The sequence below is a fragment of the Cornus florida genome, unplaced genomic scaffold (assembly GCF_030987335.1).
Source record: "Cornus florida cultivar Cherokee Brave unplaced genomic scaffold, ASM3098733v1 CherokeeBrave_3.0.0_Hap2_Chr04, whole genome shotgun sequence".
NCBI classification, from domain to species: domain Eukaryota; kingdom Viridiplantae; phylum Streptophyta; class Magnoliopsida; order Cornales; family Cornaceae; genus Cornus; species Cornus florida.
Window position 1 is genome coordinate 86,105,910 of NW_026775574.1, and position 12,441 is coordinate 86,118,350.

At 33.8% G+C, this 12,441-nt stretch overlaps 1 protein-coding gene across 1 annotated transcript; it reads left to right on the forward strand.

Annotated features, from left to right (window-relative positions):
* Window positions 1-10,418: 10,418 nt before the first annotated feature.
* LOC132302294 (high-affinity nitrate transporter 3.1-like) lies at window positions 10,419-11,755 on the forward strand. The gene is made up of 2 exons (XM_059799137.1): window positions 10,419-10,615; window positions 11,037-11,755. The coding sequence occupies exons 1-2, from the start codon at window positions 10,489-10,491 to the stop codon at window positions 11,519-11,521; spliced, it is 612 nt and encodes a 203-aa protein (XP_059655120.1). The 5' UTR covers window positions 10,419-10,488; the 3' UTR covers window positions 11,522-11,755.
* The last annotated feature ends 686 nt before the right edge of the window (window positions 11,756-12,441 follow it).

Sequence of the window (12,441 nt, forward strand, 5' to 3'; positions counted from 1 at the left end):
TCAACTTCCTTAATAATAGCAAGTGTTATTATTACACATGCTATAAATTCATCTGATAACTCAACAACTAACTGAAAGATTTAAATATTCTATCGTTTGTTGAGAGCATCCATTTCCATCTTCGCTTCCAACAGACGGAACTTGATACAAAGTGTGAATCACCACCGTAATCCATCTGAACCATCTCGTGATCCTTTCTATTCATATAAACTGAAGTCCCACCAGTTCAAAATAGACAAGAATTAAGCTGAACTGATTTATCAGTCAACCAATATCCCATTCAGAATCCTAACCCGTGTGTAAAATCAGAAATCCCTCAGTTAAATCCGTAAAATGCTCTCTCATTTCCACTTTAGTATAGGAAATGGCTGCAAAGATCTAGTGATCTCTGATAGTCCTCTCTACTATCTAATAAATATTACACTGGGAGACAAAATCACTATGTCCCTCCTCCTGCCTGTCCTCCAAACATCAACTTCATACCATGAAGCATCATGTTTCCACTAGGATGAATAAAGAACTAAGAGTTGTGAAACTCAGTCCTTGCATCCTCCATCTAATTTGTCTGCAGAAAGTACCGTTAGTCCGGTGCCACCAACTTTCGTCTGTACCCATTGTTTAAATTGGACCATCTTCAAAAGCGAACTTTGCAACTGAATCCATGCATCATTAATTTGTGATAGATTTACCGATAAAGAGAGTCAATACAACAAAATTCAACTAACTATGATCTTTCCATACATACCGTGCAACTCTTCTTGATATAGGTATTTGGTCTCACAATCTTATCTTTGATACACCCTGCTTCTTTAAGACAAGTTAGTGTTAATCCGACATCTTTGTCTAACTTTAAAAGTATATGAAATCTCTCTATCCTCCAAATAAGTCATCAATTTCTAAGCAACAGCTAATTGTTGCAAATTGTGACTAGAAAAAAAAAAAAAATTCCATATTATTTATGTAAATGAAGAGACTTGATTTCCTCCTTATGTGCAACACCGGCAACTCCTCCTAATGACACACTATCGTGAATAAATTCTTGATTAAGAATTAACTGATGAAGATTTATTCAACCTACTATCCTCACTTGGTGTCATTCCGATCAGTACCTAGACCAGTACTAAATCCTCATTCCGACTTGGTAACAACTTCTAGAATTTTCAAAAAGATGTTCAACAAATCCGGCACCCCTGATAAATCATCGTGGCATTACTGTGACTTTATTTACCATAACCTCACAAGTACCGAAATATTAACAACCACCATTATTATGGCGTTGTAAAAAAAACGAATCTATACCTAGCGTAAAGTATATCAAACGAATCATTCAAGATTATTTGACTCGTAGTGATGGTTTAACTATCACATCATAAATAACATACCATAATGACATATGTCCAGGTCCAATTGATTGGCTAGATTTATGTATATTTCCCAAATCCTACGACCGCATGCTCACAAATCTAGCGTAAATAGCACTATTACTCCATGTTATTAAAAACAGTAGTTGGTTGATCACATACTTGTATCCCCTATTAAACCACATACCATTACCCAGAATAATCAACGAAAATAAAACATGTATGACAAACATAATAGCACAAAATATACTCCTACTTAAGACATTGTTCTTTCTAGAAAAGAAAGTCTCCTTTGAAATCAATCTTACCAGATTGTTTCACACTTTCCTTTTATAGTTTCGTAGATAATCATCCAACCTCGAAACATATCCTTTAAACATAGCTTAAAAGTAACATATGTTTACCTAAGCAAATACCAAGGACTTAACCCTCAGTCTCCTTATACGCGTACTGCAAACCGTCTAACGTGGCTTTATAAAGAAACTTCAAACATCTCAATATAATACTAATGCTCTCCTGTACGTGATACAAAATCATATGTTTCGTTCTGATAAGAACCCCATCAAATCCCCACATTCCAGAAGAGTACTTCTTATATATCTCTTTTAGAGATGATAAGAAAATTTAACTATATGTAGATTGATCAACACCAACTATACTAATATCATTCGCTATACTAACAGCAAATAAGATCACCCTCGCGCGATCATCTATCTTAAAGATTTAGTACCGTCTTTCTTGGACATGCAAAAATTTCCTCTATTAGGATTCCCTTTGGGCTCCTACTCCTAGCTTGTCCCCTTTTTGAGATCAACTGAAGTCGTGTTGGCCCTGATATGCAGTCACCTATCACGTACACCTAAATCCTTCATTGGCTTATACTTTAAAATAGCGCCAAACGAACCTAAACCTTTGATCCCTGATTCTGCCTTCTGACAACGAAATCGATAACGTACTCCTTTACTTCTTTGGGTTATTGATTTCGCTCTGGGCCCCATCCTCTTCCTAGTGTTAACCATTCCGTAACTACGGAATATAATTGACATCAGCTCCTCCTAACGAACCGTAAATAGAGTACAATGAATCCTAATGTGAGTAAATACCTTGTATTTGTGTTCATAACATGTATAATTGTAAAATTGTCTTATGATTTGTTAAGATTTGAAATTTGAAGCATGATGTCTATGCCTTATGTGATAGATTACATGATTAGGTGGACTACCTTGAGGTTATGTGCTTGATTGGTGTTGCTACATGATTACAAGCTATGAAAATGCCATAGCTGAAATGCTTAATTTTATGTGGAGGTTATCATCTCAAATGCTTGTTAAAGCATGTGAGCATAATTAATTATATATATTTTAGTCATGGGTGTAGCATTGATTGATTTATTTTACTTATCAAAATAGGGGAAAAAAAAAAAAAAAAAAAAAAAAAAAAAAAAAAAACAGACATGTGAGCATAATTATGAACATTGTATAACTTCTCATGTTGATATGATGATATAATGCAAAAGACATTCATTCATTGACATTATGTGAGTAATGAGAAGTTGATTTTCAAAAAGAAAAATTGATTTTTGAAAAGTTTTGAAAAGATGTTTGCAAAAATCGGACGGTAAAGAGTCGCCTTGTGTCCGTATGGTTAATGAGACCTAAAGGGAACATCGGGAGACTGCCCTATGTGTGATTGAATTACCTAGGCCCCAAATGACGCTAAGGAGTTGCCTTAGGTTAGGGATAATTAGCCAATCCTTCTTTCGTGGCGGCGGGGAGTAGCCCCGTGTCGGGTTACATTAACAGTTTGACGGTTGTTATGTTGTGTAAAGATTTTTTGAAATGGGATTGGACATCTGCATTGCATTGGCATTGCATTTCATTTCATCCATTATGCTTGGAATTGTGTGAAGATGATTAATTTATTATTTTTTTTCCCAAAATTGAGCATAACCCCTTTTTTTATGTTCTGTATTTGTATGTGACTCACGGGATCATTAAAGAGTGTGTTTTATGCACTTCCTACTGAGTCGTTGTGCTCACTCCTTTATTACCATTTTTTCGGTCACGGCAAGGATGTAATTGATGAAGGACCCTCATAAGTGTAGTTAGGGTCAATGAATGTACTTTATGTAGACTTTTGTAATCAGTGCATAGTCCTAGCTATTCTTTTGTAAAACATTGTATTTGAGGCATCAAAAGCCTAAAAGTTGTAACCTTATTCTTTTGGGGACTATTTTGATGTAAAATGAGGCATGCAATGATCGACATTTAAATGTAAGCATTAGCCATGTTGTTACCTTGGGACGATTTGATTGCTAAATGTTTCATATGACTTTTATATTGATGTGTAATGTAAATGAATGATTGTTTCATACATGTTGTGAATTGGGAGAGGGACTTTAAGGTCACAATGACCAAAAAAGAGGTTCGGAATCAGTTTCGAGGACAAAAGGGGCAAGAGCACCATTTTCTGGGAACCCCAGCGCTCGGAGCAAGCGTCTGAATGCTCGGCTGACACTAGGGCTGTGTGCGGCATGCCTTGCGTGCGCAATTAGAACTTAGCTACTATTTTTTTTTTTACTTCTTCGGATCACTCCGAGCTTCATCATGTAGGTCCAACATGGACTCTATGATGTACGGAACACAATGATTACGTCTGGTTACAAGTGGGATGGCCCAAAAGGTCATTTTTACACTTTTTAGCCTAAAATGGGTGACTCCGAACCAAATTGTTTTCTTAAATTTACAAGTGACTTCAAACGACTAATTATGACTTAGATGGAAGTTGTAAGGTCCCTAATGTGTTACACAGTCCAAAAAGACCGAATTACCCTTGTAACCCTAATTGGACCAGTTTAGGGATAGAGTTGATTCTTTCACCCTTAAGTGAACCGATTCAATTAGTAATGACTATTATGACATTATCATGACCCTGAGTACACTGTAATGGTCAAAAAGACTATTTTACTCATGGGTGTTCTTGGGTCGGGTCAAGACCCAGTTAGGGACCCTTAACTTCAAGCTAGTGGTAATAGCTGAGAAGTAAGTACTCACCATGAGCTAATAGTGAGCGATGAGAATAGTGTGCTTACTATAAACTTGCAGTGATAGCTGAAAAATGTGTCTGCACTATAAGATGATGTATCGAAAGCTAAAATATTAGAGTGAATTATTTGCTTATATAATTGGGTTATGTGATGTGAGACTCACAGAAAGTTAGAACGTATTAATATAAGCTAACTTAACATGAATCTAAACAGAAATAACTCAAGTCATAAATGTGAGAGATGTAGAAGCAAATATTAATTATTATTCCATTGTAATTAGTATATCTAGTGTTAAATTACAATAATGTAGGTGAATTATTATAAGAACAAGCTAGAGATAAAGTGTATATATATGCACTAGAGACTGTTATACACGTTTGTTGAGAAACGAATACGAAACCTTAAAAAGGTAGATGAGGTGAAATATTTAATTTATGGTATTTCAAGAGTTAGAAAAACATTATAAATACATCATAAATAAAATTTCAGGATTATTCCAAAGTTATGGGGTAGATACTATCCATAGATTAAATTTGCTACTAGTCACTACATCTTAAGAGAAATACTTATAAATGTAGGGGTTCTGAATCATAAAATATTTAGGATAAAACCAAAGATTAGTGTTATAATAGTAATGCACGTTGTTTCCTATGAGGAAAATATTTAATGGGATAATAAGAGGAGTTCATTGTTCCAGCTGAAGAGTTAGTGTGCAAGGTTCAAAGTCCTTAAGTGGATTAAAGTAGGTACCGATACAATGACATAAATGTGGTACATAAGTAATTGTATGCCTTAAAATATTGGTGATATATTAACTAGTGTATTTGATATGAAAGATGTAACATCAGATAATGTAGTATATTCTTAATAAAGTAAGATTAAGATAATACTAGTTAAGATAACAAAATCCTAGTTAACTTTTGTAGATTTGAATCTCAAATATAAATACTAAACAAAGTATATCACGGGTTAAGAATATAAGGCAACTTAATAAGTGTGATTATTTGCACACAATCAATCCATGATAGGATCACTAAAAAGTGATAAATATGGTAGTTGTGAAATACCCTAAGTCAAATATTGCATTGAACAAGGTATCAAAATAAATTGGAGGTGTAATAGTGATGCAATCTGGATGTGGGATATTAAAGACTTTAAATCCAAGAGTGGATATGTCTTCAATATTAAAGGTGTAGTTGTATGATCTTAACATAAATCAAAGCTAGGAGCTTTGAATAAATCAAATAGAAAAGTGAATAAATTTAAAGAAGATAACATTTCAAAGTAAGTCTACATCTATGCCACTAAAGAAAAGGATATTACTATAAGCAATTTTAAGGCACAAAGTATACAATTGCTCTCAACTAGGAAAATTTCTGCAGAGTATAATATTTTTAATACAACCTTGTGGCCAGACATAAAATTGAGGGTTGTACTAGAGAGTAATTGTACAAATCATCGATGGGAATGAGGTTAAAGTCGAAAGCTAACGAGTCATCTTAATGGAAACCCAACCTAACTGACTGGAGATCCCAAGATCTAGGTTCAAAAGGATAATGAATGACTCGCCAGACTCACCAGAAGCACTGGGAAGATATAAATCTTCTACCCATTTCGATGAAGAAACAGTGCTACCTATAACGAGTATTAGGATAAGCTATGTTTTTAATGACTTTTATACCTTGAAAATCCAAGTAGGGTATAGTAGGATACTCTTAATAAGAAGTCACATATATAAGTATGAAATGGGATCGCTTCTATTAGAACTATGAAGGCTAAGTTTTCTAGAGCACTCATAAAATACCAGAAGTTGTTCAAGGCCATATGAACACAACCGTGGGAACCTACTTTATGCGGGAAGGAACTGTGTATTTGTAATATTGGTTATCAATTGCTGAATAGTTCAAAACATCACGTTCATGGGTTAACCAGTAAATCCGATAATAATATACTAGGTAAGGTTCAAAGCCAAAAGCTACCTATCCTTATTCAGTGACTTTCCAATTATACTCTCTCTAGTACCTGCATAATTATCTTTTGTATTTAACCAGCTAATTTCCATTCATGTAGGGGATTGTTAGAATTTGTGAATGAAAATTGTTTGATCAGTCATCAACAGAATACGTGAAAGGCATGTACAATTGATATGCCTAGTGTGAAGGGTCCATCCATTCCTTAAAACATTTTAAGAAATATGGTTGTTGCCATAACATTATTAAAGATGGTGATTGTCTACGTTTAGGCTATACCTTCACTATATTGATATGTTAGACTGAACATGTGTGATCACTGGTTGGTTGTGAGATGAAAAGATACAACTCAAAATCAATTTCAATGTAAACCATTGTAACCTATTAGAATGGGTCTATCTAGTGATGAACTCACATATATAAATGATTGTGTCCAGTGATGAAGAGACACACCCAACCTGAAAAGGCACTTTTATATTTATAAATACCCCTTGGACTGCCATAAATGAATCGTTCATTTTATTCTTTTCTTCCTCTATCAGTTTAAACCCAACCCAAATGTGTTCAGGTCCAAGCCATTTCGTCTAGTGGTTCGAACTATTAGACCAAACATTTTTAGCAATGAGCCATATTGCAGTTGGTTCGAGCCAAATGGTTCAGATTAAACCTAATTAATATTTTTTATAATATATATGCATTTTTTAGTCAGAAGAAGTATTACACGAAGGAGGTTCGCCGCATCCACGAATTTGAAGTGCCGTTACTAGTGGATGTAAACCGGGTATATGGTATTTATGTAATTTTACATAAACTTGTAAGGCTATTAAAATATTTTCAAATACCACAAAGGCAATTAAGACATTATATAAAATTTATTTGACAGATGTAACCGCTTATTGCCGTCAGGGACATTGAGCAAATACACCAAATTTTAGTAGAGGAGAAAATAATAAACATCAAACACTCAATATGTTTGAGATTTGCCCAGAAAAAGGTTAGTATAATTTATCCTATATATTTAACCAAAAGTTAGTTTAATCCATCTAAATCACTCTTAATTGTTATGAAAAGGTATTTTTATTTGGCTTTGTTGTCCTTCATTCCACAGAGAGAGAGAGAGAGAGAGAGAGAGGGAGGGGGTACTTGGGAAGAAGAGTTTTGAAGTATAGATTTCATTTAGGGTGTGTTTGATAGGGTTGATTTGGAGGAATAGGGAGAGAAAAGAAAAGAAATGATAGGGTGGGAGTATGTTTGGGTGGGTTAAGTGTAGAGAAAAGAAAGGATAGGGAGGGATCATTTGGTTTCTCTCCCAATTTCAAAAGATAGAGGGAGAAAGGATAGCGGAGTAAGTGATTAATTAGTAATACCAAAAATACCCTCTACAAATCAAAATACATAAAATATGTGAAGTGATTATGAAAGGGTATGACAATAATTTGGTTACTATCCTTTTTTTTTTTTTCTCCTCTATCTTATCCAAATAAAAATAACTATCATTTCTTTTCTTTCCTTCCATATCTATCCAAACACGAATAGAAATTATTACTATCATTTCTTTTCTTTTCTTTCCTAATTAATACTATCATTTCTTTTATTTTCTCCTCTATCTATTCAAACACACCCTTACCATTCCGAGGAAATAAAGATACGAAGGAAATGAAATTTGTGGATTTGGAATAGAAAAGAAAGGAAGAAGAAGAAGAGAGACGGAAAAGTTGAGGAGTGAGAAGAGAAGATGGAGGAAAACTCATGGTTTCCATGAAATTGATGGGTTTTTGGATGTCTATTTTCTCCTGTGATTGATCCTTCTGGGTTTGGTAGTTTTATTACTAATTGTTAAAGAACGATAAAATTTAGGCGATAAAATTTACAAAAAAAAAAAAAAAAAAAAAAAAAAGAAAGAATTTTAGTGAGACTCGCTAAAAAAGGATCCTCTCTCTTCTCTCTCTCCTTCCCCTTGCCTATAAGAAGAAAAAAATTAAGGGAAAAAGAAAAGAAGAGAGAGGAGAGAAAGGAGAGAGAGGAGGGAGACAACTTAAGGTTTTTTTTTTTTTACAGGCGGATCCTCTCTCTTCTCTATCTCCCTCATTCGCCTGTAAGAAGAAAAAATGAAGGGAAAAAGAAAATGGGAGAGAGTGAGAGGAGAGAGAAGGGAGAAAATAATAATAATAATAATTTTATCAGTAAAAAAAAATTATCAGTTTATATTTTGATGTTTGTATGGGATAAAGGTTTTGATTCGATAATGAATAAGAATTTTGGAAGAGTATATATAAACATTACTTCCACAGTTAACAGTAATTTCACATTCATCCACAGTTCCATGTTGCCATAAAAAATTGGCCTTCAAGAGTTCAAAGTCCTCACGCGCACAACTGACGCGTCACTGTTGGGCTGAGACAATATAAGTTAAAACCCAACACACTATTTCAATTGTAATAGATAATTTGCCCTTCTAAGTATTTATTAAAAGAAAAATGGCAAGTATTAATGAATTAAACAATAAAATTTTCTTTAAAATTTTGATGTTTACACATTTGTAAAAAAAATGTAAAAATAAATAAATAAATAAAAATTTAAAATTTAAAAAAAATGACCCATGAAACCTGCCCAACCCCACCAAAATATTCGGGCTGGTTATGGATATAACCCATTTTAAGTAGAATTCGAGTTGACCCAACTCAATCCAATTTCGATTTGAGATTGGGTTGGGACTGGATTGGGTTAAGATAGTCCAACTTTCAGCCCTAATTGAGAGAGATGTTAGGGAAAGGTGGACTTCACAGTCTTTCTAAATAATTTATGAGCAATCTTCTCATCATGTAACTTGAGATTTTGTATCTCTAAATGTAGTGATGGTCGTCTATCCATGAATGATTTTTTACTGCTACACCACACTCGTTGCATTGACACACACATCCATTTTACTTGGACACATTCACGCGTACTCACACACCAACCCTCACACACAGTCTCACCGCCAATATATACAAGAAATTCATTACACACACACATATATATAATTTTTTTATTATGGGTGGAGCCCATCCCATAAATTCATCATTGAACTTTGGAAAAATGTTCATTGGGAGAATTTATAACACACCAAAACATTAAGAGCAATGCTAGGCCACTGTGAATTAACAATTGCTTTTTTTATTGGTCTTGATATTTATAATTAATGTATTTATTAATTGTATGTTTTCTATTTGTATGAAACACTAAAAATATATATATATTTGACAATATTACCCTTTTAGTCTCTCTCCTCACTTAAATCTTATCAAAAGTGTCATTAATACATTACATATTTCCTACTTCTAACCGAACATTAAATGATTAATTTTAACACAAAACTACCTTATTTCTTTCATTTGTCTCTACTTTCCACCCCTTGTGTTTACATACACACATATATCTATATATACACACACATATAATAATGGATTCTTTTATTTTCTTTTAGTTACTGTTTAAAAGTGATAGTTGAGGGATAATTTTTATTTTTTTTTTTTTTTTTTATTGCGAGATAATTCTCTATATAAGAGATAAAAATGATTTAGTTAGTAAAGGATAAAATCACATGATAGCAATTGATACATACATACATATATATATATATATATACATACATATATATATATATATATAATTAAATTTCATTGAGAATGAATTCTTATCTCCCAAAATAAAAAATTTTATCCCTCAACTATCACGGTTAAACAATAGAAAGGAGTATTTGTACATCCAATAAAAGTCAATGGAATAAACTAAAAGCCAAACACATCCCCTACCAATCCAACTCTTTTTGTTAGTACGTAATTAATTAAACCCACGTAATCCCACCCCGTCGACATGGTCTAGGGCCAATTCGGTGAGTTGACTTGTTCTATATTCTTTAAGAACACTACTACGTCATCTATTTATGGATACTTTGGACTAGTAGATCTGTTGTGACCTCTATATAAAGCAACCCAACGTGCAGTTCTCAATTCATTATCACTCAGGGTAATACATTGGGATCATATATATATATATATATATATATATATATATATAGTTTCTTTCCTTTTTCTTTGCATTTGCTGTTTGTTTTGAAAGTTTATAAAGGATGGCAATTAGTGGTCAATTTATGGTTTTAGTACTTGTTTGCTTGGCAGAGGCTTGTTATGGTATCATCACATTCTCTTCCCTGCAAAGGACTCTTATGGTCACTGCTTCACCTAGTCCGGGACAAGGTATAATTCCGCCTCTCTCTTTCTCCTCCCTCTCACACAGACACACATTTGAGTCAATTCTCTAAACTACAGCAAATCAATTTTTGGGAGTTTGTATATTGAAGAAATAAATTCTGCATTTAATTTCCCTTTTTGGGTTGACTTTACATTTATATCAGTTGTCCTCGGATCTCGTTGCGATTTTTGATAATCAAATCACGTCATCTCCCTTTGAATTTTAATCCTGGTAAACCTTTACCAACCGTCGTCCTCTGAACTCGTTGCGATTTTTGAAAATGAAATCACTTTATCTTCCTTTGAATTTTAATCCTTGTAACCCTTAACTGGTCTTTTTGGTTTTTTTTTTTTTTTTTTTTGTATTTTTCTTTTTGGATAAATATTTAATGCTTATAAGTTTCTCCTATTGTGTTTGAACCTGCAGTTTTAAAAGCCGGGGAGGACCTAATCACGGTGACATGGTCATATAACCAGAGCTTCCCAGCTGGGACAGACTCAGCCTACAAGACTGTGAAGGTGAAGCTCTGCTATGCACCCATTAGCCAAGTGGACCGAGCCTGGAGGAAAACAGTGGACAACCTAGCCAAGGACAAGACCTGCCAATTCAAGATCATTGACAAACCATATGACCCTTCAAACAATTCCTTCACTTGGACTGTTGAGAAGGATGTGCCCACTGCAATCTATTTCATAAGGGCATATGCCCTCAACTCCGAGGGCCATGAGGCCGCCTATGGTCAGACCACGAGTGCTGACAAGACTGCCAACTTGTTCGAGATCCAGTCAATCTCCGGTCGCCACATGTCACTCGATATCGCTTCGGCTTGCTTCTCTGCTTTCTCTGTTGTGTCATTGTTTGGATTCTTCTTTTTGGAGAAGAGAAAGGCCAAGATGTCACAGCAGAAATGAAGGGAATTAAAGGTGGTTGTTAAGCCATAGACTTTAAGTGTTGTAATGTTATGTCAAGTGGCTAATCTTTTTGAGGGTAATCTGGAGAAGTGTTATGTGGGGATTAAATAAACCTTCTTGTACTATAGGATTTGGAATGGATGGAACAGTCTATGTTTGTTAAGAAAGCATGAAAATCATGTACTTCTCATTCTGTGTTTTTAGAGGTTGACGGCAAAAAGTAATTTTCTTACCAAATGAGCAGTCGAGTTCACCTCCTAATTTGCACGGACTAAAAAAAGAAAAAGCCGCTTTCCAACCTACATAGAAAATAATGGGATGAACCTCCGCTCCGAGTTTAAAAGTGTGCAAATAACAATTCTTGCGTTGAAAAACCATTCTTGTAATATGAAAAGTTAATAAATAAGAGTTTCTGACCTCCTAAAGTGGCATGTGTCTATCATGTGACTAAAAATAACCATTAAATACCCATACTACCCTTTTGCACTAACTAAACGTCCCCTTACTCATTTTTCTCTCATTTCTATATATAATATATATAATAACCTTATATATATTTTTATATATTCTCTCATTTCTAAAGTGATTTTTCTCTCATTTCTATATATAATAACCTTATTTAATATATATATATATATATATATACACACATACACAGTAGTGTTCAATTGCTCCCTGATGAGTAGAAAATTGTACACTCACTTTTAATAGTTGCCTTAGGATCTAATCCAACGAACAACCTTTCTTTCACAGTGACAATTAGTCTCTTCTTTCCAAAAAATAAAACTAGAGATTATCATAATTAGCTGAAATTGTGTGTGTATTATAAGATATAAGCCATTTTTCAGATTTGAATTTTAAATTTTTTTATCAAATAGGATCACAATTAAAAAATAAAAAATAGGTTTGTTTATGGATAT

Coding starts and splice junctions, on each gene's coding strand:
- LOC132302294 (XM_059799137.1), top strand. CDS start 10,489: ATGGCAATTAGTGGTCAATTTATGGTTTTAGTACTTGTTTGCTTGGCA. Junction 10,616..11,036: donor TTCACCTAGTCCGGGACAAG/GTATAATTCCGC, acceptor TTGAACCTGCAG/TTTTAAAAGCCGGGGAGGAC.